Source organism: Sphaerodactylus townsendi, linkage group LG10, assembly GCF_021028975.2.
Source record: "Sphaerodactylus townsendi isolate TG3544 linkage group LG10, MPM_Stown_v2.3, whole genome shotgun sequence".
Lineage (NCBI taxonomy): Eukaryota > Metazoa > Chordata > Lepidosauria > Squamata > Sphaerodactylidae > Sphaerodactylus > Sphaerodactylus townsendi.
In genome coordinates this window covers 4,954,838-4,980,067 of record NC_059434.1, presented here as the reverse complement: position 1 = coordinate 4,980,067, position 25,230 = coordinate 4,954,838, and the positions used below count along the sequence as shown (strand labels likewise).

General features: G+C 55.2%; 1 protein-coding gene across 1 annotated transcript; it reads left to right on the top strand.

The window, feature by feature from the left end:
* The first annotated feature begins 322 nt into the window (after positions 1-322).
* Positions 323-5,576, top strand: NKX3-2 (NK3 homeobox 2). The gene is made up of 3 exons (XM_048510137.1): positions 323-671; positions 745-1,106; positions 4,888-5,576. Exons 1-3 carry the CDS (start codon positions 577-579, stop codon positions 5,436-5,438), a joined length of 1,008 nt encoding a protein of 335 aa, XP_048366094.1. The 5' UTR covers positions 323-576; the 3' UTR covers positions 5,439-5,576.
* Positions 5,577-25,230: the final 19,654 nt, after the last annotated feature.

Here is a 25,230-nt window from a genome sequence, read left to right as displayed (position 1 = left end):
GACGCTTTCCCTCTGCCCGGAAGCAAGCAACAGGCGTGCGCGGGATCGCGGCCGGCGGCGCCTCGGGCTCTCCGCCGGGCAAGGCGGCCTTTGGAAGCGGGCTCGGGCCGGGAAAGGGTTAGCGCCTCCCGAGACGGCGCTGCCGGCCTGGACCAGATCGCCTGCCTCTTGGCGGCGGCTGCCAGAGCCAATCAGGAGCCTCGGCGAGCAGATCCCTGCCCAGTGGGCCAGGCCGGCCCCGCAGCTGTCACTCAAAGGCGAGGCATGGCAGGCCCGGCGCGAGAAAAAGGCAGCGGCCGGCCCAGCGGAGAGGCAGAGCGCGGGGGGCGGGCCAGGCCGAGCCGAGCCGAGCCGAGCCGAGCCGAGCGGGACAGGCCTCCGGGCAGAGGGGCCCCAGCAGCCCCAGCGCGATCCCGGCCGCCCCCGGCCCCTATGGGAGCGTCAGGCAGGCCGGACGGGGGCCCCGACGGCGGCGCCGCTGCTGCTGCTGCTGCGGGCGGCGGGGAGGCCATGAGCCGGCCCAGCTGAAGGGAGGCGCTGGCCCGGAGCGGGGCCGCCCGGCTGGCCGCCAGACCCATGGCCGTGCGCGGTGGCGGCGGCGGCGGCAGCGCCCCGGCCCCGACGCCGACGCCTTTCTCCATCCAAGCCATCCTCAACAAGAAGGACGAGCGCGGCGGCCGCCCCCGCCCCCCCCGCCCTGCTCTCGCCCGCCGCCGCCGCCCTCGCCGGCCCTGACCTGGCGCCCGCCTGCTGCTGGAGGCTCTTCGGCGACGACGCGGCCGCCCTGGCCCGCGCCATCCAGCACCCGCCGCCCCTGCCCGCCGCCGCCACCCCCGCCGCCGCCTGGGACTCCGACTCGGCCCTGAGCGAGGAGCAGGAGGCCGACAGGGAGGAGGAGGAAGAGGAGGAGGAGGAGGAAGAAGAAGAGGAGGAAGAAGAGGGAGAAGAACCCCACCGGGAAGGGAGGGCGGCCGCCCGGAGGCCCCGCCAGCCGCCTGCCTGCTCCGGAGACTCGCCGTCGGAGCGCCCCGTCTGCAGGGAGCGGCCCGCGCAGGAGCAGCCCCCGGCCGGCCTGAGCGACGGCCACCTCTCGGCCAGGGTCGCAGGTAGGCAGGCCGGACGGGAGCGTTCCGGCTCCTGTGCATGGGGGTGGGGGGGGTCGTAGGCAGTGCCTCCCTCGGCCCAGCTCCTCTGGAGACTCCATCCGGCGCTGCGCTTTGGGCACAAACGTCTATTGGGGGCGGGGAGGGGGTAGCCAGGGGCTCCGTCCCGCGAAGGGGGAGGGCGCTGTCCGTCCTTTCCTTCCGGAGCCCTCCGTCCAATGTCAAGGGGCGCTGGAACCCCGGTGGGGCTCCCAGGCGTCGATCCCGGCGATAACCCTTCTAGGCTTTGGCCACCCCGGTCCGGGGGACTTGGGCTTCTGGGGCGGCTGGCTCCACAGAGCCACGTGTCTTTCCGACGTCCGCCCCGGCAGCCGGTTCCGAAGACCAGCTCGAGACCTTTCCAAACGACGGCCCGGGCGCGCCAGCACGTGCGAAGGGGCCCACCCGACGGGTCTCGGCCAGCGCTGTCCACAAAGCAGGGTTTGGAGCGGGGCGCGCGGCGGCGGCGGGGGGGGGCGGCTGTTTGGAGGCCCAGCCGGGCGCGCTGTGGGAGCTCCGATGAGGGCCTTTCTGTACAGTTTTGAGAAAGACGCCCTTGTCCTCCAGACTTGCCAGATCGGCGGCTCCTCTTGGGGAGAGCCCAGAATTAAAATAAATAAAGATTTTTACAAAGCAGGAAATGGTTTTGCGCAAGATGAGGGGGTTGCCCCTTTTGGAAACGGAGCAGACGGCCGAAACCAAGCCGTGCCGTGCCCAAATGTGAACATTGTTCACACTGTATTGTCGAAGGCTTTCACGCCGGAATCACTGGGGTGCTGTGTGGTTTCCGGGCTGTATCCTCTGAAGGGATCCTCTGAAGATGCCAGCCACAGATGCAGGCGAAACGTCAGGAGAGAATGCTGCTAGAACACGGCCACACGGCCCAGGCTCCTACAGTACCAGTACCCAAATTGTTCACACTGGTTGGGATGGGTTTTCCGGACTGTGTGGCCGTGACCTGGTAGATCTTGTTCCTAACGTTTTGCCTGCATCTGTGGCTGGCACACACCTCTGAAGATGGCAGCCCCAGATGCAGGCGAAACGTTAGGAACAAGATCCACCAGACCACAGCCACACAGCCTGGAAAACCCACCACAACCAGTTGAGTCTGGCCTGAAAGCCTTCAAAGGCGCATTGTTCACATTGTTCCTTGAAGCTGGGAAGGGGCCCTCCAGCGCTACCCTTGTGGGGTCCTGGACTGGGCGAGGGGTCGGGGTGCCGGGCCTTGGTCTTCCCCCTTGCTGAGTGTCGCTAGAAGGTTCTGGGCTCGGGCGAGCAGCGAAGTAGTTCTATTTCGTTTGGGGTATTAAAAGTGGGGCTCCCTTCTCTGTCCTATAAGAAGAGTGCCGAAGCAGCGAACCCAAATGTTCTGGCAAAACACGAAGGTGCGAGTCAGCCCTGCCCGGGCGCGATCCAGAGGCCCGGGCGCAGTCAGCGGATCCCACTTCGGGATAGACACGCAGAGAGCAGCCTTTCGCCTGATTTCGCTTCCTGTGGACTATGCAAAGACATGCAAAATAATGCGTTTTCAAACCACTTTCACAACTGTTTGCAAATTAGGTTTGCCATTCTCCAACACAACTTCAAAAGGCTTTAAGAAAGCAGTTTGAAAGTGCATTATTCTACATGTGCAGGAAACCCTATGTTTGGGTTGGAAAGGCTGCTGCTCCTTCCGCACTTTCTATTGAGGCGCCTGGGAGGGGCCCTTCGCAACTTTGTCCCAGCTTTGAGGCAGGGTGGAAAAGCCGGAGGAAAGGGGGCTGGAGGGGTCCAGGTATATCTCGGAGAGGCTGCGTCTGTTTGACCCTGGAGACCGGACTGGGCCAAACTGATGTCTCCTTCGTCTTCTGGAGAACTTCAGAAAGGCTGCCTCTCAGTTGTACCTCCCTCCCCCCAAAAAAAACCCCAGTGGCCCTACCCCTAAAAAAAAGCCCCAGCACGATTTTTCAGGACTTTTGGAGGATGCTTGAAATAGAAGTTCTACTCCAAAAATAAACCAAGGTTACAGATTTTTGTTCAAGAATAAATGTAGACTGTGGTTCATGGGAAAAAAATGGCATCCCCTGAAAATCAGCCCGAACGCATCCTTTGGAGCAAAAATTAATAGAAGACCTTGTCTTGTCGTAGCAGCCATTGGCGACCAAGTGCCGTCCAAGCAGGAAAACGCCAGGCCCCAGAAGGTGTGGGGAGGGTCAAAGGGAATGCGGAGGGGCCCAGAGGACAGAAAGGCCCAGAAGGTCGGGGGGTGTGTGTGTGGGGGGGGGAGACTATGGCCGGATCCAGCATAAACTATGGCCGGATCCAGCCAAGTCAAGGACGGCGTTCTGCCCGTTAATTTCAACGAGACAGCTAAGCCGGCAATTCACGTGCGCAACTGCGCAATTCTAAACAGAGCTGCCGCCCCCTTCGACACTAAACCCACCAAGTTCCGCTGATTTAGAAGACGGGTCTCTCTTCTGTGGAGGATCGCATTGCGCGTCTGGCCCTACAGCCTTTGGGGCGCGAACTTCATTGATCCGAGATCGGCCTGTCCTGCTTCGGGCCCTCCAAACGCCTCCGGTCAGCGGCTGAAATCGAGCACAGGAGGCGGCGGGACCCTTTGAACAGCCTCCACAAACGACAGACTCCGCGCAGCCTGGAAAGACGCTCTTCAGGAGCCCGGATGGAGGCCCAACGGTTGTTTAGTTGGAGGGAGGTGGGGGGGGGGGGAATCTAGGAAGGAAGGAAGGAAGGAAGAAGGAAGGAAGGAAGGAAGGAAGGAAGGAAGGAAGGAAGGAAGGAAGGAAGGGGGAGAGAGAGAGAGAGAGAGAGAGACTGGGGAAGGAAGGAAGGAAGGAAAGAGGAAGGAAGAGAGAAAGAAAGAAAGAAAGAAAGAAAGAAAGAAAGAAAGAAAGAAAGAAAGAAAGACTGGGGGGAGGAAGGAAGAAAGAAAGAGAAAGAGAGAAAGAGACTGGGGGAAGGAAGGAAGGAAGGAAGGAAGGAAGAAAGAGAAAGAAAGAGAGAAAGAAAGAAAGAAAGAAAGACTGGGGGAAGGCAGGAAGGAAGAAAGAGAGAGAGAGAGAAAGAAAGAAAGAAAGAAAGAAAGAAAGAAAGAAAGAAAGAAAGAAAGAAAGAAAGAGAGAGAATGGGGGAAGGAAGGAAGGAAGAAGGAGAAAGAGAGAAAGAAAGAAAGAGAGAGAGAGAGACTGGGGGGAGAAAGGAAGGAAGGAAGGAAGGAAGGAAGGAAGGAAGGAAGGAAGGAAGGAAGGAAGGAAGGAAGGAAGGAAGGAAGGAAGGAGCCCAGACCTCTCTAGTTCTGACGGAGTTCCTTCGGGGCTCGAGGCCCAGGGACTTTGGGCTGCCGTCGGGGAGTGTCCTTTCGCGGGCGGGCGTCCGCTTCCCATGGGACCTCAGGCCAAGCCTGCTGTCTGAAGCGCAGAGGCCGGGGTTTCCTCCCAAGGGAGGAACGTTACTCGGAAGTCAGTGGCCCAGGACCGACCTGGCTGTCCACTCCGAAGAGGCAGGAGTTCTCTCCCGAAGGCAGGATTCCTGGAAAGCCAAGCCTGCGCCACGGGCTCGGAGTACCTGGCTGCACTCGCTTGGCGGCGCCCCGCTCCCCCCACCCCCCGCCCGCGATGGAGGACCGGGTCTGGGGTCTCGGGGTGCCGGGGAGGGTCCCGAGAGGCGTGCAGGCGGCGGGCGTCGGGCGGGTGTGGAGCGCGGGGCCCTGCTGACTGTCGCCTCTCTGTCTCCCTCTTCCCCGCAGATCGCGGCCCCGCGGAGGAAGACGACGAGGAGGAGGAAGAAGAGCGTGCCAAGGGCGCCAAGCTGCCTTCCGAGGAGGACGAGACGGCGGCGGCGGCGGCGGCGGCCTCGACGGCTGCTTCGACGGCGGCGGCGGCGGCGGCGCCGAAGCCGCGCAAGAAGCGCTCCCGGGCGGCCTTCTCGCACGCGCAGGTCTTCGAGCTGGAGCGGCGCTGGCTCAGCGCGCACCTGTCCGGGCCGGAGCGCGCCGACCTGGCCGCCTCCCTCAAGCTGACCGAGACGCAGGTCAAGATCTGGTTCCAGAACCGGCGCTACAAGACCAAGCGGCGCCAGCTGGCCGCGGACCTCATGGCCGCCGCGCCCGCCGCCAAGAAGGTGGCCGTCAAGGTCCTCGTGCGCGACGACCAGCGCCAGTACCAGCCGGGCGAGCTCCTGCGCCCGCCGCCCCTCCTCTCCCTCCAGCCCCCCTACTACTACCCGTACTACTGCCTGCCCGGCTGGGCCCTCTCGGCCTGCGCCGCCGCCGCCACCGCCACCGGAGCCACCCAGTGACCGGCAGGATCGAGACCCCCGACGGCCGGGGGCAGCTGGAAGAGGCCAGGGACCTTTGCGCGCCGCGCCGCCGGGCCTGGACGGGCCACGGGCTCTCCGCCCAGAGGCCGCCACCCGCTCCCCGAGCGCTTCCCGGACTCCCGGAGACCCCGGGCGGAATGGAGGGCCCCTTTGGCTCAGCCGGCCCCTGCCTGGGGCGCTCCAGGACCTCAGGAGGGGAAGACTTCCAGCCGGAATCTTGGGGGGAGGGGAGAAAAGATCTCCTGGATCCCCCACCGACCGGACCCGAGGGGCGTCTCCTGCCGGAACTGGAGGGGAGAAGGTGGGCAGATAACCCCTGGCGCTTCCTGCAGCCCGGCGCGCCGCCGCCGCCGCCCCTGGCTGGATCTGGCCGTCGGGGGGGTTTCGAGCGCTCGACTCAAGAGGGTCTTTGGGGAGAGAGACGATCTCAGCACTTTCCAGTTGTATGAAAATTGTTAAGATGATGATAATAATAATAATTATTATTTTTATAGTCAATGTGAATATTTTTAGTCGGACCCTTTTAAAACCGACCCTTCCAGCGGGGGACGAACATGCCGCGCGCGGCGCCTTCCGCCCCCGGGGCTCGTGAAGGCGCATCCAGACGTGCTCGGGAGTTCCCTGCGCGCAGCTCCTCGCCGCGTTTCAAGGTCAGTTTTCAGGCCCTTCCCGGGGGAGGCGAAAATACCTCCGGGGGTTCCGTACGCGGGGAACCCCGAGGACGTCTGGACTGTCCCGCCCTGCGCCGGTTCTTTTCGGAAGGCGGGGGGGGGGTGGCGCTGGGCTGTGACTATTTGACTTCCTTCGAGCTGCAAACGGAGGGTTTGTCTTCCCCTTCCCCCCGTCCCCGTTCTTGACTGCCTTTCTTTTTTAATTTATAAAAGTCAGTTTATCTCTCTCTGCTGTTGTGTCCTTTCTCCGCTCAACTGACCGAAGGGACTATATAAAACAGTGGTGGCCAACCTTTTTGAGACCGGGTGCCCAAATTGCAACCCAAAACCCACTTATTTATCATAGAAATTTTAACAGAATGGTGCTTAAGTACTGAGGTTTTAGTTTAGAAACAGTTGGCTCTGAGTGTGTTACTCAGGGAGTAAAGCTTGGTGATAGTCGGTGGCTTTGCTGGGGAAGCAACCCTGCAACTCTTCAACGAATTGAATCGGGTTTTACTCAGAAGCAAGCCCCATTGCCAGCAACTGAGCTTACTCCCAGGTAAAGGATCACGCTCTAGTTCTTCGCATGAAAATCAATTGGGGCTTAACAGGGTTACCTACCTGCTTCCCCAAAACTAGACCTTGGGTATAATGCTAATAATCAGGCCCAACGGTCCAGGCCAGCCTAGATGTGTGGGGGGTGGGGGGCAACTCTGTTTGCGCGTGCCCACAGAGAGGGCTCTGAGTGCCACCTCTGGCACCTGTGCCATAGGTTCGCCACCACTGATATAAAACAATAAGAGCCGGTTTTGAAAAAGGATTTTTTGAAGCCCAGCGGGACTTTCCTTCTCAGTCATTGTTTTGAACTGGGCCTACGGAGCGGGGGGGGGGGGGGGGGTTAAACTGGTGGGGAGAGTAAGCCGCCTTGAGCACAGTGCGATGCAGTGGGGAGTTCATCAAGCCGCGGGTGGGTGCCGATGCGGCGCTTGACGCGAAAAGGGAGTTGGAGGGCGGGGGGGGGGGTCGCCCCACAGCCCCTGCAGCGCCTCTGCTCGGGCGTGGACCCGCAGCCTCATTTCCGACGCGGTCCCGAATAAGGCTCCGTCGGGTTGGGTGTGATGACAGCTTGAGGGGTTGTGGATCCAGTTCCTGGGGGGGGGGGAGTGAGGGGGGTGCGTTCAGTCGAAGGGGGGCCAGATCTCGGGTCTGGAAAGGAGATCCGCTGGCGAACCCCTCCCGGCAACGCTCAAACCCAAAACCGTTTCTTGTTCCCGTTTGGGCCCGCGGATCTCCAGGGAAGCCCGCTTCGGAGGGGGGCCTGGCACTGGGGGCGCGGGTTATGCCAGTGGTCTCAAAGGGGTCAACTGAATGGAAGCCGTCCGCGGAGCTCCTCTGCAGATCCTGCTGAACAAACCGCAAAGGGGCTGCGGGGATCGTGGACGCTCCTCCCGGCGGCGGAGCCGATGTCCTGTTGAACCGGGCGGATTCGATTGGGTCCGGTTTTGGGAGCAGGCGGGTTGGGAGGTGGGTTTGGGGTTTGGAGGGACGGACTCTCTTGATCCCAAGCGCCAAAAGCAAACCTCGGAGCCACTCTGCTGGGAGTTTTCCCCTTGGACCAAACCCTTGCAAAGACCACGGATTGTGGAAGGTCAGAATCAGTTGCTGGGGGGTTTCCTGGCTGGGGGGGGGGGGTCTGGAAGTTTTTGCCCGTAGAGTTTCCTCCGCATCTATGCCAAATTAACCAAGTGTGGAAGCATTAAAAAAATATATTTTAAAATCCCGTCAGAACCAAACGCGTTCCAGCCACCAGATTTCACTCAGAGGTGCGAATTATTAAAATATGCAAAAGTAAAACGACGCAAAAGGCAACATTTTTGTCCTCAGCAACACGATGAAGCAGCGACAACCACAGTGTGAAACAACTCTTCTTGCTCACAGAGATATTTCCAGCAGCAGCAGCCACAATGTGAAATATATATTTATTCATAAGCTATTGAACAGCCCTAATGTAGAAATTTCTGAAGCAGTTGCTACATTTTTAATCCGTGTTCTACATGATATATAACAATGATCCTGTTTTTGTACTTGGAATGTAGGGTACTTCTGGTTTATGCCTAATAAAGGTTTTTGGATTGGATTCGATTGGATATTTATTCATTTTTGATGGTCTTAACCTTTTTTGAATGAACGACGTTGGATCCATCTAGATAATAAATTAGTTTCTACCTTGAACGTAGTAACTAATTTGTTATCTCTTCTAGATGGATCCAACTTCGGGTGAAGACCATCAAAAACGAATAAATATATATTTCACATTGTGGTTGCTGCTGCTGGAAATAGCTCTGTGAGCGAGAAGAGTTGTCAGACCGGCTGTTGTGGGTTTCCCCGGCTGGGCAGCGCCCTGGCCTGGGAGTTTGTGCCCCCAGCGTGTCGCCCCCATCTAGGGCTGGCATCTGCGTCATAGAGAGAAACGCATCTTACCCTGAGGAGCCTCTGAAGAGGCCAGCCATAGATGAGGGGGATGCGTTAGGAGCACCAACCCGCTCTTCACACACAGGCTCCCAGACGGCGGCCCCACAGCCTGGAAAACCCACACCAGACTTGGGGGGGGGGGGGGAGAGAAAGATAGAAGATCTGGGGGGGGGGGAACCCTGCTGTGGCTTCGAGGTTCTGATGGCCAGGCCAGGTCTTGGGGACAACTCCCACCCGGATAGGAAAGGAAATCCCAGGGGCCAATCATTGGCGGGAGGGAGGGAAATAGCCATTCGTGGGCCCACTGGCGTTTCAAGATGCCTGCGAGGGTTTGGGGCAGTGATGGTGAACCTTTTTGAGACGAGTGCTCAAATTGCAACCCAAAACCCACTTATTTATCGCAAAGTGCCAACACTTTAACCTGAAAACTGAGGTTTCAGTTTAGAAAAATCGGTTGGCTCCCAGTCGTGCGTTACTCGGGTGTCAGCTTGGTGGTCGTTGGCGGCTTTGCTTTGAAGCAACCGTGCAACTCTTCCAATAGGTGAATTACGACCCTAGGAGGGTTTACTCAGAAGCAAGCCCCATTGCCAGCAACCGAGCTTACTCCCAGGTAAAGGATCGCGCTTTAGTTCTTCGCATGAAAATCAGTGGGGTTTAACAGTGCTTGACAGGGTTACCTACACTGCCTCCCCAAAACTAGGTCTTAGGTTTAATGCTAATAATCGAGCCCAGCGGCCCAGGCCAGCCTAGAGGTGTGGGGGGGGGGGGCAACTCTGTTTGCGTGTGCCCACAGAGAGGGCTCTGAGTGCCACCTCTGGCACCTGTGCCATAGGTTCGCCACCACTGCTTTCAGGGCTGGACGGGGTCCCAAGGGGGTCTGTAATAGTTTGCAGGCGACCATCAGGTCAGCCCTTTTGCAAAGGGGCTGTTTCTTCTCTCAGCCGAGTCAGAGAGAGTCAGACCCTTACCTGGCCAGGGACCAGGTGGAGCTGGCCGGGCGGGGGGGGGGGGGGGGGGCGTCCCTCGACCCCCCTCCCCTTTCTGCCAGCCAGCCTTGCTGTCTCTCGCCGTCTTCACGTAGCTTCTCAATCAGGCTCCAGGCCCGTGGAGGGAAGGGGCGCTCCCGATCCCGGGCTCTACCGGGGCCGTTTTGACTTCAACTCCGTACCCGGGACGGGCCCTGGATTTCGTGAAGATGCAGTGGTTCCCCGCCCGCCCCCGACCACTTGTGGAGAGGGAGGCTCGAACGATGCAGAAGGAGTCCCGGGAAAAGCTTCCCGAACTTTTCAGCGCCGGCTTCTCCAGGGCTTCCTGGCCGAGGGCGCGGAGCCAAGGCGCGCTTCACCTGGACGCAGGGAGCCCGGGAGCGCCGCCGAATTGGGGGTCGCGCCTGCCCGGCTGCGAACCGCACGACGCTGTAACGGGTGTGCGTGTGTGTGTGTGTGTGTGTGAGAGTGTGAGAGTGTGAGTGTGTAGACTTGGCTCAGTGGGCTCCTCAGCCAAGCCCCCGCCCCTGGGCAGAAGGCTCTTCGCGCGCGCCCTGCTGAAGATGCGCCCTGCTGAATTTCGGGGCCGCCTTCCCCAAGGTGGCCAGGCAGGCAGGCTCCTGTAGCAGAGAGTTCGGGAGTCAGCCCCGTCGAGCAGGCCGAGGTCTGGGCTGCCCCACTTTTGGTGGCTGCCAATTCGGATTAGCCCGAGGGGGCGTTGTCCTCCTGGCGGTTTCCCGGCAGGGATAGCTTGATTCGTTTGGGAAAGGATTGTGGCGAGTCCGGAGTCCCCCAGTAGTGAAGGACGGAGAAAGAAAACGGGCCAGAGGCCGAGAGCTCGGGAGGAGGAGGAGGAAGGCCGGCTGGCTGGTTGGCTTCACGGGGACTCGCTCGCTTGAAACTTCGGAGAAAGTGTGGGGGAAACTGCAGCTCGGGAACTTTCGCCCCTCCCTGCAGCCTTTCCAAAGTCCCTCCGACGTCGCTGTTTCGATCCTATCATTTGAAAGTTACGATGGAGCCCAGAAACCTGTTGAGGCGGAGGAAAAAGGAGAACAAAACCATCCTTCTGACCCTCATCGTCCTCATCCTCATCCTCCAATCACAGCTGCCACATCTGTAGCCAGTTTTGGCCTTCATCGGCCTTCGTCGGGTTCTTCCTGAGCGGCGCATCGGTGTGGTTTATTTGCCGATCACATCTCTGTGGCCTTTGGAGATTGCCAGGTTTGTGCCATCAGAGTCTCTCGACTTCCAGTCTCAGATCTTGCGGCGATGATGATGATGATGATGATGATGATGATGATGATGATGATGATGATGATGATGATGAAAATCTGCTTTGGAGAAGGAGCCGCATTGCGGGGGGTGGGGGGTGGAGGGGGGGCAGCCTTCCCTGCTGAAATGACTGGGAGGCGAAGAGAGCCGCTCGGGCGTGCTGAAAAGACAAAGGGGAGCAAAGCGCCCCACAGCCTTCTCCGGAACCCCCAAATGCCCTCTTAGGGCGTGGTCCTCCCTGGTTTTATCAGATATAACCCCTTGGGGGGGGGGGTCGGTCAGTGCGGGGCAATCCATACGACTCCGGAGCATTTGGCATGAAACTAGCGCCGGAAACGGAGCGGCTGCGCGCCCTAATCCCGATTGCGCTCCGGATGGCGACTCGCAAAGGAGGACGGCCGCTTCTCGCCTTGCTCCGGGGAGCCACTGGGAGCCACTGGGGCTGGGCGGTTTCCTTCGGTGCTGTTGACCCGGGTTGCAGCCCAGTGGCCTCTGAACTGAGAAACTGAGCCTGGGGTCGCCGGCTGAGGGAGCTCCCGGCGTCGCCTCTTCTGTGGCCCGATGACACCAACCTGGTCGCAGGAAGTTCCGTCGGAAAGCGGGGCGCTCGAAAGGCTCGGAAAACACACACAGACCCCAGCAAAGGGCAGCCCCTCGTAGAAGCAAAAGAAAACGCTGACACGGAGGTCGTTTGGCTGGTCCGTTCAAACAAAAATGTCTCTTGGAAAGTTTCAATTTTTAAAAAGTGGTTTTAAGACCACCTCTGAACAGCTTTTAAAATAGAAATAGAGGGATTTTTTAAAAATGGTATACAGTTTTTATATAGGGGTGTAGGTGTATAACATTATCTGATCTCTGGTTTACTTGAAAGTAAGCTCCCTCCCTCCCAGGGGTTCAGGAGGAAAAGACCCTTTGAGGGCCCCAAGCCCAGCGCCAAAACCCCATTCCTTTGAGTGGCCCCATGGGCAAAATCTTGGGCTCATTCCGCACATGGAGAATAATGCACTTTCAAACGGCTTTCAGTGCTCTTTAAAGCTGTGCGGAATGGCAAAATCCACTTGCAAACAGTTGTGAAAGTGGTTTGAAAATGCATTATTTTGCGTGTGCAGAAGGGCCTAGCTTCAGGAAAACCGGAGAAGTCAGATCCACCTAAAGTCTTCTTAGAACGGGACCGCGTTAACCCCGATGCGAAATGAATGTGTTGGAAGAAAGGGACCTTGACGCTGTTTCCTGCCTCATCCTACAGAGGGGGTTTTACTAGATAGTCAGTGACTACATAGGGACCTAGGAACTGTCACCTTAACTCTATCATCCTGGCTCTATCCCTTTGATCTTTGACTGATACTCTCAGGGACTTCCCCCTTCCTTCCGCCTTCTTCTTCTCGGAACTCTCCATCTTACTTTCACCAGGCCTCCGTCTCCATCCGTTCAGAATAGGATAGTTAGTGAGCCTCTCTCTCCACCTTTCTATCCAGAATGGAGTTCACTAATAAATGCTCTTTTTGATAGATTAGAAACTACAAACGACTCTGACTTTCTTTTGTGTCTGAAGCAGGGGCTTAACGAGGCAGCCCTGGGCAAACTGTAGCCCTGGGCAAACCCAAGTTGGATGCCCCATAATGGGCAGCCACTCCCTACGACCAATTTTTTTTTTTGCACCAGGACATTGGTGCTTGCAGGGGGTGCATTTTTTAGACATATAAACTTAAAATGTGTATACTACTCCCAAGTTTGTGAGGTTTGGTTCAAGGAGTCTAAAGTTATGGATTCCCAAAGGGGGTGCCCCATCCCCCGTTGTTTCCAATGGGAGCTAATAGGAGATGGGGGCTACAGTTTTGAGGGTCCATAACTTTGGCCCCCCTGAACCAAACTGCATAAACAGGGGTACTCTATCATCTCAGATGATACCCCACAAATTTTGGTGCCGATACATCAAAAATACACTTACAGGAACATCCTAGAAATTTGCCCAAGAATCTTTGTTCTGCATTGAGTTTTCTGCATTACTGTCAATGGGGGGTTTTGCGGGCTGTGGGGGCACATTTCACAGAGGCACCAGATCTCAAAACACCAGGATCTCATCGGGGAGGCTGCCCTAATGATACCTCCCAAGTTTGGTGCAGTTTGGTTCAGGGGCCAAAGTTATGGACCCTCAAAACTGTAGCCCCCATCTCCTAGTAGCCCCCATTGGAAACAATGGGGATAGGGAACACCTTTGGGAGTCCATGGCACGGAACTCCCTGAACAAATCCTAAACAGGAGAGCTGCTAGGACAGTCTCCTGATGATCACTGAGGCCCAGTTGCCCGCTAGCCTAAAAACCACGCCCACACGGGCCAAAAATGGAAAACCACTAAAATACCCAAAAACGAACCCAGCATTTTGATGCCCCCCACAAGGTGATGCCCTGGGCAGCTGCCCACCTTGCCCAATGGGCATTACGCCAGTGGTCTGAAGTTCTCTCTACCAAGCTCAGCCACGGAGGTGCGCCCAGGTAAGCGTCCCTGTGTTTTAGCCTCTGTGCCGCTCTGCTACTTTTGCAAAGGAAAGCGCGTGAAATGGGTCTACGTCAGAGCAAGCTGGCTTCCATTATTTCCAATGGGGACGGAAGGGGAGAGTAGAGGGCGGACCGTGTATGCTAGGGGTGGCCAACCTGTGGTGCTCCAGATGTTCATGGACTACAATTCCCCTCAGCCAATCGGCCATGTTGGCATGGGCTGATGGGACTTGTAGTCCATGAACATCTGGAGCACCACAGGTTGCCCCCCCCCCCAGTGTACGCTTTACTTGGGGGTCGGGGATCGGATTTTCCTCTTCCCTGCCTCCCTACAAGTCTCAGTTCTCTGGGTTATTGGTTTTGATTGGAACCATTGAATTCCTGGCCGCCCCCTTTCCCCCTCATCTCTGTCAAAAACCCTGGCAGAAGCAACGTTGAACGAGAAGAACAGTCGCGGACTGCAACTGAACAGACTCTGCGTATTTTCTTGCTTTACAACAGCTGTCAGCTAGTTGCCTCCGAGAAGTCCGACGGGGCTTTTGCTGTTAGTGTGCCCTCCTCGCACTTCATTTTCGAAAGATATACTGCCTCTGAACCTGTAGGTTCTATCAAGCTATCTTGGCTATCAAGTAGTAGTTGTAGAAGAAGAGTTTGGATTTATACCCAGTTTTGGTCTCATGTAAAGAGTCCGAAAGCAGCTTACAAACTCCTTTCTTTCCTCTCCCCACAACAAACACCTTGTGAGGTAGGTGGGGCTGAGAGAGTTTTGAGAAAACAGGGACTAGCCCAAGGTCACCCGGAAGGCTGCGTGTGGAGGAGTGGGGAAATAAGTCCAGTTCTCCAGATTAGAGCCAACCTGCCCTTAGCCACTACATTGGGCTGTCTTAAAATTTTCAGCTCCGAGAAGGCAGCATTTTTCAAATAGACCGAAGGGTCCCCTGAAACCGAATCCATCATTTTGTGCAAAACAAGGGAGAAATTAGAAGACTAAAGACTGTTCACTGCAGGATGAGCTTTCCCGGAGGTATACCCCACTTCCTCAGGTACAATGGGAAGGAAGAAAGCATCCCCCTCTGTGTGTGTGTCGTTTTCCATACAAGTGAGCCAACAGCCCGTGTTTCTCCACTGCTGCATCTGAGGAAAGGGACTCTAAGCTCAGGGAAGTTGGGGCAGGAATGAATGTTATTAGTCTTTCAGTTGCTCCAGGCCGGGCAGAGGAACGTGGAGGAAAGCCTAATTTTAAACAGGTAATTGTTCCCCCTCCGCCCCCCAGGAGTCATGAAGAATGTCTCAACTCTTGTATAAAGAAGTACACGGTACAGAGCTTGGAGGGGCCTTTGCGGGGGGTGGGTGGGTGGGTGGGGGGCTAAAAGAGTAAAGCGATTGGTTGGGGGGCAAGGAACTCTGCGGTGAACTACAACCCCACCCTCCCTGGCATTTCTCATTAAAGTGCTTTTCACTGAACCATCCAGATGAAATCAGTCCTAGAGGCTTCTGGGAGTCTCTGCAGCAGGGGATTCTGGGCTGCTCAGGGTTGTCTGCGCTGGGGAGATATGGCACAAAGGCTTAAACCACAAGCAACGTGGGTAATTTTATCCACGACGTATAATACACAATTTCATAAGCAACGTCTTATACGAGGTAATGTTCACAACTTTATACCTTTACAATTTGTATTTGAATGAGTACAATGATGTACAAAGCACATTGACAAGTGATATTGAATTAAGAACCATTATGTACAAAATGATACTTCATATATGAGTTGTTGCTTCAAAATAAACACGAAAGGTGAGGCCGGCTAACCTCCGGCATCGGCTAACCTCGTAATGCCTTCTGAGGCCCCTCCTAAAACGAACAAAAAATGCATCAAACATCTATGGTAATTGTTAACACAAATGTACATATAATCATACGCACTGGGGAGATGGCAGCAGACTTACCAGCCAAGGACATGAGTAGGGAAGATGGTTGGCAATTGGGGGGGCATGAAGCTTCCCGGCTCAGATTGGCATGGGGGGTGGGTGGGCTCACCAGGTAGACCAGAAATGGAGTGGACAGCCTATCATGGTGGCGAACCTTTGGCACTCCAGATGTTATGGACTACAATTCCCATCAGCCCCTGCCAGCATGGCCCAGGTGGCCATACTTTGCTTGAAACAAAGTGTAGTCCCAAAAAATATCTGAGTGCCAAGGTCCCACAACCTAGAGGAAAACATGAGTTGTTCTTAGGCAGGCCACTGGGTGGGGGCAGGAAAGGATGAGTTAGTGCTGAGCTCTTGTATCCCTTTCTTGTACTTGGAATCTTACTAGTCTCACTTTGGGTCAGGAAAAAAATTGTCCTCCAGACCAGGTTGGCCAGGGACCCTGGAGGTTTTTTGGGCATAGAACAGTGGTCACTGGGGGAGTGCAAGAGGTTGGACTAGATGATCCCTGGGTGTCCTTTTCAGCTTTAGGTTTCTCTGTTTCTTTAATTTCTAGGTGCTGTAGAGGAAACAACCCTTTCCTGAGAAGGTAGATGGCTCCATCCAGGGTGTGGCAGGAGAAATGGATAGATATTAAGAACCCAGCTCAAATACTGTTTGTGTTTATAGTTGGGAAAATTAGAAACATTTGTTGGAAGGAGTTGGGGGCAGAGTTCAGTTGAGGCAAAAATAGAGGCAGAAGCATGAGAGGGGTTTCTAAAATGAGACGGGGTGGTGGAGAAAGTGAAAAGACATCATGCCAGAACTCAGGGGACACCCAAAGAGGTTGGGGGTGGGGCACTCCAACTGGGATAAAGGAAAAGAAGCACCTTATGTGAGAGAAGTGTGCAACTTCCCACACAGAAGGCTTTAAAGCAGAGATGGCTTTGAAGTCCAGCAGCTTAACAGTGTTCTGAATAACAATGAATACTAATAGGTTACATATGATGACAAAATTATGATGACAAAACTCCAATACAATACAAATAGGAACCTTTTTCATTAAAAGCAAATAAGCATGTTTTGGGCCAGTGGCCCTCTTTAGTCAATACCAGAGCTGTTTCAAATCCCATCATAAAATACAAAATGAAACATTTCTGACTTGGTGGGGTTAGTGGAAATGGAGTCAGTGTATATACAGGAAGGAAGCACCTTGGTTTTAAGCAAAGGACATGGGGTGTGGGACTCCTGGTCAGTCAGTCTATTGCCGTGGTGGCGAACCTTTGGCACTCCAGATGTTATGGACTACGATTCCCATCAGCCCCTGCCAGCATGGCCAATTGGCAGGGCTGGTTAGTAACATCTAGATTATAAGGTCCTCACCACTAATCTAATGATAGCCAGGAGGCGTAAATGGCTTTAAACGCAGATGAAACAGATTTACAGGGGAGAGGTCCATCTATGTGTAATAGCCGTGGTGACTAAAATAAACCTCCACATTCAGAGGCAATCTACCTCTGAGTAGCAGTGCTAGGAAATAAAATCAGGGGGAAGGCCTTGGCCTCTGTCTCTTGTTTGCCGGATATAAATCCAAACTCTTCTTCACTGACATTGGCACACTTTGCGAAAAGCACACAGGATTAAGCTGTTTTGGGGGCCCTGCCCGAATTTCAGACTGGCATGGAGGACCAGTCGTGATGCAGGCTGAGGGCCTGGGCAGTTTGGTGTGCATGCTCCTGGGGAGAGTTGCCACCACTTAAAAGGGGAGAGGAAGAAGGCCTTCTCTAGGAATAATGGTGAAAAAATGCAGACTGTAGGGACCCCCCCCCCCCGCCCGCCCGGACCTGGGGATCGCGGGCCAGGTGTCAATCGAGTAGGGGTGGGTTTTGCTTTCCATCGAACAGACACGGATCTTTTCAAGCCACTGACTGCAGCGCGGGCCCATTGACCTCTGTGGGCTGTGTCGACCCAAACTCCCAGAGGCGAATTGTGCCGCTGAAGTTTATTAACTGGGAGGAAGCAGAAAGATGATAAATCCTTCGAGCTGGTTTAGCCAGTCAGATTCTGGACCCCCCACAGAGCCCCTGAGAGACCAACCAGAGTTGCAACCTGGGCCTCTTCCGCACATGCAGAATAAGGCGCTTTCAATCCACTTTCAGAATGGTTTGCAACTGGGTTTTGCTCTTCCACACAGTACAATCCAGCTGCAAAGTGCATTGAAAGTGGATTGAAAGTGCCTTATTCTGCATGTGCGGAAGGAGTCCTAGAAACTTTCCAGAGTCTACTTGGAGCTCCGGTTTGACTCCGGAAAGTTTCTCCCCTAGGGCCACACATGCAGAATAATGTACGTTCAATCCATTTTCTAGTGCCCTGTGCAGCTGGATTTCACTGTGCGGAAGAGCAAAGCCCCCTTGCAAACAATTCTGAAAGTGGATGGAAAGTGCATTATTCTGCATGCATGGAAGAGGCCTTAGTAAGACTCTTGGACTGCTGGATTCTGCGGATCAGCAGGGCGGCCGGCTGCGCCGTTGGTTCCCGATCCGAAGGGGCGCAGCGGCAATGCCGCGTTCAGCGCTCCCGGCGTCTTTCTTGGTGGCGCACAGCGGCCGGGCGCGTGAATCTCGCCCATTCGGTGCTCTGCGAAGCCAACTGGGGGACCGAACCCGGAGCGAAACCGCGGCTTTTCAACGAATGCGCGCAGGAGAGGCCCGCCAGAGCGCGGCCGCCCCCCAAGCCCCGGGCTCCGGGCAAAAGGCAGCGTTTCTGCCCGGGGAGTCGCCCACTGGAACGCTGCGGGGCTGACTGGCGAGGAATCCGCGCGGGTCGTCCGGCCCCCAGCCAGGCCCCGTGAGTGGCGCCACTCGGACCCGATTTTTCGGGGCCACTAAGCCGGGACTCCGTCGTTTGGCTTGCAGAGGCGCCTTCCCTGGAGCGCTGGATGTGCGCTCCGCTTCGCTTCCAAACTTCCAAACTTCCTTTTACCTTTTAAAACACGGTGTGGGGGGGGGGGGGGGGGGGGGGGGGGGAGAACGGGGGAGAACACAAAGAGTTTGCTTTGCAGCTTGTAGAACTGCACATAGAAGGAAGGAAGGAAGGAAGGAAGGAAGGAAGGAAGGAAGGAGGGAGGGAGGGAGGGAGGGAGGGAAGTGTTGGAAGATCCACACCTGGTGCGCGCGTGTATCCCTTGAAAAGTAGCAGAGTGGCACAGAGGCTAAACACAGGGAAGCTTACCTGAGCACGAACAGGTGGTTGAGCTTGCTAGAGAGAACTTCAGACACAAAAGAAAGTCAGAGTCAGTTGTAGTTTCTAATCTAATAAAAAGAGTATTTATTAGTGAACTCCATTCTGGATAGAAAGGTAGGTAGATAGAGTCACTATGCTATCCTAATCTAGCTGGATGGAGATGGATGCGAGGAGCATCCATCCTCTCTCTAGGCATGGTAGGAATAGAAGAGGTGAGAAGGGGTCGAGGAAGAAGCCGGAAGGAAGGAAGTCCCTGAGAGTATCAGTCTAACATCAAAGGGATAGAACCAGCATGATAGAGTAAAGGTGTCAAATCCCTAGGTCCCTATCTAGCCACTCGCTCTCTAGTAAAAACCCCCTCTGTAGGTTGAGGCAGGAAACAGCGTAACAAAGTCCTTCACTTCCAACACTGGGGACCTAAAATTCTCCCTTTGTCCATGCCGAAGGAGGTGGATTTAAAAGGAAAATCTGGGGAAATTCGGCAGGATGCCTGCTGTCAGGGGTGCAATTGTTAAGCTAGCAGCACCAACATTTCAGGGTATCTTTAGGAGACTCTCCTAATATTACCACCCAGGTTTGGTGAAGTTTGGTTCAGGGGGTCGAAAGTTATGGACCCTCAAAGGTGTAGCCCCATCTCCTATTAGCTCCCATTGGAAACAATGGGGGATGGGGCCTCCCTTTGGAAGTCAATAACTTTGGACCCCCTGGACCAAACCCGGGTAGTATCATCAGGAGAGTCCCCCAACAAATCCCTTAAATTTTGGTGTTGCTAGCCTAAAAACTACGCCCCCTGCTTGCCAAAAACTGAAAAAAACGCTAAAAATAAAAAACCACAAACAGGGGGGCGGAGCTTGGGACATGTAATGGGGGGGGGTTGACCCTACGTCCTTGACCCCCACTGACCTTTTGGGGCTGTACCTAAAAGATGAGGTGTGAACTAATATTCAAGGGGAACCTTGGCTGGTCTTTAAAGGGCCCCTGGGTTCAAACTCGTTTCCTAATCCTAACCCTCCCATCCCGATGCTGGGAGCAGAAGGCAGACACAGAGGCCTGGAAAGCAAGCCTTGTCACACACCCCTCCTTGGGGCTCAGTGTGCCCCTCCAAAACATTTGTTCCAGGGGATTCCAGCCCCCCCTCCCCCTCTGCTGCATATTTTGCCAGGCTGCCTCCCTTAGAGGGGCAACTCACAGAATCATGGAAGGGTCAGGAAGAAGACAGTCAGTCCGGGGGTCCCTACCAGGTCCCTAACAAGCCCTCCTCCACGGGTGCCTTTAGATGTCCAGGTCAGCTACTCACTTTCCCTTCATGGGGAGGGGGAGCTGAGCTCTGAGGGGGTCTCCCAGCAACAGGACCGGCCCAGGGGTCAAGGCCTGGGGGCGGGGTGGGGTAGCGTCCAGACATCTCCTTGGAGCAAGTTGCGCTGCCCCTTCGAAAGGGTTGTGGACTTGTGGACCTTGGAACAAAATCAAGTTACATATTTGAACGCAGAGCAAAACAACCCCTACAGACACATTTCCCTGCATGTGGACCTGTAGCCTGTCAGGGCTCGCCCTCCACTTCTACTCAGAGTGTTATCCCCCTCCCTCCCTCCCTCCCTCCCTCCCACGAAGAGGTTCCTTCGACACAGGAGACCCGTCCTCCTCGACGCCAAGCCCTTTCTTGCCCAGGCCTACCTCGCAGGGTTCTTGCCAGACTAAGCGCAACCATCATGACACTTAGTCAACCCCACTGAATAACACCGGGCTTCGTTTCCCCCAGACCTCCTAGGGTTGTCCGCGAAAGCCCTTTTCTGCACCCCTGAAAACAAGAGCAAGAGGCAAACTTTACAAACACACATTTTAATCTTTTCCCCCCAACTAAAATAACTGGCACCTCATTAGAGTCCAAATATTTGGACTGCTGTGGTTGGAGCCAGCAGCACCTCGCTCCAAAGGCCGGCTCAGCCTGGCCTCGCCGTGCCTGACTTCGGACCCAGGGGCGTCCCAAGGATTTCCTCGCCCGTGTAGGGTGACTTCGAAGAGCCTGCTCCCTGGATGCTCTCTCCCCCTCCCCCCAGGAACAGACTAGGTCCGCAGCGTCCTCCTCCTCCCCCAAGGTAGGTGGGAACCCACAACGGGGCTGGAGAAAAGTCGGCTGCGCTCATCCCTGCAGCCGATCCATTGGAGGGATGTAATGTTACCTCTCTATCCTGCATTGGTAAGAAGACTTCGCCTGGAATATTGTGTACAGTTCTGGGCACTGCAATTCGGAAGGGATATTGACCGGCTGGAGCGGGTCCAGAGGAGGGCAGCCAAAATGGTAAAAGGTCTGGAGTCCATGCCCTATGAAGAGAAATTTAGGGAACTGGGGATGTTTAGTCTGGAGAAGCGAGGGTTAAGGTGGCACATGATAGCTGTGTTTAAATATTTGAAGGGTTGCCCTGTTGAAGAGGGAGCCAGCTTGTTTTCTGCTACCTCAGAGACTGAGGATTGAAGGTGCAGGAAAAGAGATTCCACCTAAACATTAGGAAGAACTTCCTGACCATCAGGGCTGTTCGACAGGGGAATTCAGTGCCTGGGAGAGTGGTGGAGTCTCCTTCTTTGGAGGTTTTTAAACAGAAGCTGGATGAGCATATGTCGGGAGTGCATTGATTGTGTGTTCCTGCACTGCAGGAGATTGGACTTGATGGCCCTTGAGATCTCTTCCAACTCTATGGTTCTATGACTAGTGCCCCCCTCCCCCGCAAAATGCTGCAGGTGGGAAGGAGACGGGCCCTGGCCTGGAGGGCTGGCAAACCCTAAAGTCCTGCCCTGACAGTCTGCACTCCCTCCCTCCCTCCCTCCCTCCCTCCCTCCCTTCCTTCCTTCCTTCCTTCCTTCCTTCCTTCCTTCCTTCCTTCCTTCCTTCCTTCCTTCCTTCCTTCTGTTGGGAGAAGCAGTGCCTGGTGTGTGTGTTTTCCCTTTGCACGTAGAGCAGGGTGGCTGAAACACAGCTGAGCTTACCTGGACAACACATGGATGAGCTTGGGAGAGAGGGAGAGAGCTTAGGCACAAAAGAAAGTCAGAGTCGTTTGCAGTTTCTAATCTATTAAAAAGAGTATTCATTAGTGAACTCCATTCTGCATAGAAAGGTGGAGAGATAGGTTCACTATCTAGTCTAATCTAGCTGGATGGAGGCAAATGCGTAGGAGACACATCCTCTCCCTAGGCATGGTGAAGGTAAGATGGAGAGTTCTGAGAAGAAGGCGGAAGCAAGGGAGGAAGTCCCTAAGAGTATCAGTCTACATCAAGGGACAGGACCAGCATGATAGAGTAAAGGTGACAAATTCCTAGGTCCCTTTCTAGTCACTGGCTATCTAGTAAATAATAGTTGAGGCAGGAAACACCGCAAAGTCCCTTTCTTCCAAAAATAAGACAGTGTCTTATATTAATTTTTGCTCCCAAAGATGCACTATGTCTTATTTTCAGGGAATGTCTTCTCTCTCTCTCTCTCTCTCTCTCTCTCTCTCTCTCCCTCCCTCCCTCCCTCCCTCCCTCCCTCCCTCCCTGGGATGGCCCTTTTAAAAAAGAAAAGAAAAAAGAAAAGACGGGAAGGGAATGGGGGTTACTGTGAGTTACAGTATTCAATATCCACCCCCCCCCCCTTTCAAGGCCTGATAATGTTCCCAGGTCTCAGCTTGGACAGCTTTTGTTAATCGTCTGGCATTTCAGAGAGGCAGAAGTGGTGTGGAATTAAGTTGAGTGGAAAGGTTTTGTTTTCCATTCTCAATCAAAAACCTACGTTTTTATTTCTTGTGCATTCATGGCCGGGATCAAATGTGGGCACAATGTTAGGAGCAAGAACCACCAGACCACGGCCACACAGCTGGGAAACCCCACAACAGCTTTCTTTCTTTCTTTCTTTCTTTCTTTCTTTCTTTCTTTCTTTCTTTCTTTCTTTCTTTCTTTCTTTCTTTCTCTCTCTCTCTCTCTCTCTCTCCCTCCCTCCCTCCCTCCCTCCCTCCCTCCCTCCCTCCTTCCTTCCTTCCTTCCTTCCTTCCTTCCTTCCTTCCTTCCTTCCTTCCTTCCTTCCTTCCTTCCTTCCTTCCTTCCTTCCTTCCTTCCTTCCTTCCATGTGTAGTTCCACAAGCTGCAAAGCAAACCCCTCGCTCTTTGTGTTCTCCCCCCCCCCGCCCCCAGCACTGCGTGAAACGATGCTTTAAAAGGTAAAAATACGTTTGGAAGCGAAGGAGAAGCGGAGCGCACCTCCAGCGCTCCAGGGAGAAAAAGGCGCAGCCCAGAAGGCGCCTGGGGCATGTCTCGGAGTCGCCCCCCTGCCCGCTGGAAGCCCCTTTCCCGGACTGGAGGTGAGGCTGCGCTCCCCTGAAAGCCCCGGACAGGTTTGCCCTTCGCTTCAGCCGGAGCAGAATGTCACCCGGGCGGTCCGCGGAGGAAGGGGGCCGCCTGGAGGGGGGGGGGGTGGCGTCTCCCAGCGGTCCATCGGGTTTGCACCGACCTCTTCTCCAGCAACCTGGTTGACGGGGGCGGGGGCGCGCGCTGGCAGCTGTTTTCTTTTGAGTTTCCGCGAGGCAGGCTAGGGGGACGGAGGGGACGCTGGCCCAGGAAATGTCTTGCCCATTTGGGCCCCAATTTGACCACTTGACCAGGATGCTTCGCTTGGCCACAACAGCTTGCTTGCTTGCTTGCTTGCTTCCTCCCTTCCTTCCTCCCTCCTTCCTGTTGGAAGAAAGGGACTTTATGCTGTTTCCTGCCTCATCCTACAGAGGGGTTTTTTACTAGCGAGCTAGTGGCTAGATAGGGACTTAGGAATTTGTCACCTTTACTCTATCATGCTGAGTCTATCCCTTTGATGTAGACTGATACTCTTAGGGACTTCCTCCCTTGCTTCCGCCTTCTTCTCGGAAACCCTCTCCATTACTCTTACCTTCACCATGCCTAGGGAGAGGATGTGTCTCTTACACATCCGCCTCCATCCAGCTAGATTAGATTAGATAGTGAACCTATCTCTCCACCTTTCTATCCAGAATGGAGTTCACTAATAAATACTCTTTTTATTAGATAAGAAACTACAAATGACTCTGACTTTCTTTTGTGTCTGAAGTTCTCTCTAGCAAGCTCAACCACCTGTTCGTGCTCAGGTAAGCTTCCCTGTGTTTAGCCTCTGTGCCACTCTGCTACTTTTCAAGGGATACACGCGCGCACCAGGTGTGGATCTTCCAACACTTCCCTCCCTCCCTCCCTCCCTCCCTCCTTCCTTCCTTCCTTCCTTCCGTCCGTCCGTCCTTCCTTCCTTCCTTCCTTCTATGTGCAGTTCTACAAGCTGCAAAGCAAACTCTTTGTGTTCTCCCCCGTTCTCCCCCCCCCCCCCCCCCCACTGCGTGAAACAATGTTTTAAAAGGTAAAAGGAAGTTTGGAAGCGAAGCGGAGCGCACATCCAGCGCTCCAGGGAAGGCGCCTCTGCAAGCCAAACGACGGAGTCCCGGCTTAGTGGCCCCGAAAAATCGGGTCCGAGTGGCGCCACTCACGGGGCCTGGCTGGGGGCCGGACGACCCGCGCGGATTCCTCGCCAGTCAGCCCCGCAGCGTTCCAGTGGGCGACTCCCCGGGCAGAAACGCTGCCTTTTGCCCGGAGCCCGGGGCTTGGGGGGCGGCCGCGCTCTGGCGGGCCTCTCCTGCGCGCATTCGTTGAAAAGCCGCGGTTTCGCTCCGGGTTCGGTCCCCCGGTTGGCTTCGCAGAGCACCGAATGGGCGAGATTCACGCGCCCGGCCGCTGTGCGCCACCAAGAAAGACGCCGGGAGCACTGAACGCGGCATTGCCGCTGCGCCCCTTCGGATCGGGAACCAACGGCGCAGCCGGCCGCCCTGCTGATCCGCAGAATCCAGCAGTCCAAGAGTCTTACTAAGGCCTCTTCCATGCATGCAGAATAATGCACTTTCCATCCACTTTCAGAATTGTTTGCAAGGGGGCTTTGCTCTTCCGCACAGTGAAATCCAGCTGCACAGGGCACTAGAAAATGGATTGAACGTACATTATTCTGCATGTGTGGCCCTAGGGGAGAAACTTTCCGGAGTCAAACCGGAGCTCCAAGTAGACTCTGGAAAGTTTCTAGGACTCCTTCCGCACATGCAGAATAAGGCACTTTCAATCCACTTTCAATGCACTTTGCAGCTGGATTGTACTGTGTGGAAGAGCAAAACCCAGTTGCAAACCATTCTGAAAGTGGATTGAAAGTGCATTATTCTGCATGTGCAGAAGAGGCCCAGGTTGCAACTCTGGTTGGTCTCTCAGGGGCTCTGTGGGGGTCCAGAATCTGACTGGCTAAACCAGCTCGAAGGATTTATCATCTTTCTGCTTCCTCCCAGTTAATAAACTTCAGCGGCACAAATTCGCCTCTGGGAGTTTGGGTCCACACAGCCCACAGAGGTCAATGGGCCCGCGCTGCAGTAAGTGGCTTGAAAAGATCCGTGTCTGTTCGATGGAAAGCAAAACCCACCCCTACTCGATTGACACCTGGCCCGCGATCCCCAGGTCCGGGCGGGCGGGGGGGGGGGGGGGTGATGAGCAGTAGACTTCAGTGGTGAACGCGCATTTAATATGGGGAGGGGAAGACCCCATCCCACAGATGTCTGGCTGGGCAGTTAAGATCTATCAGCGCAGGCAAATCGGTTTGGGGTTAAGGAACAAAGGCCCCTTCCGCACATGCAGAATAATGCACTTTCAATCCACGTTCACAACTGTTTGCAAGCGGATTTTGCTCTTCCGCACA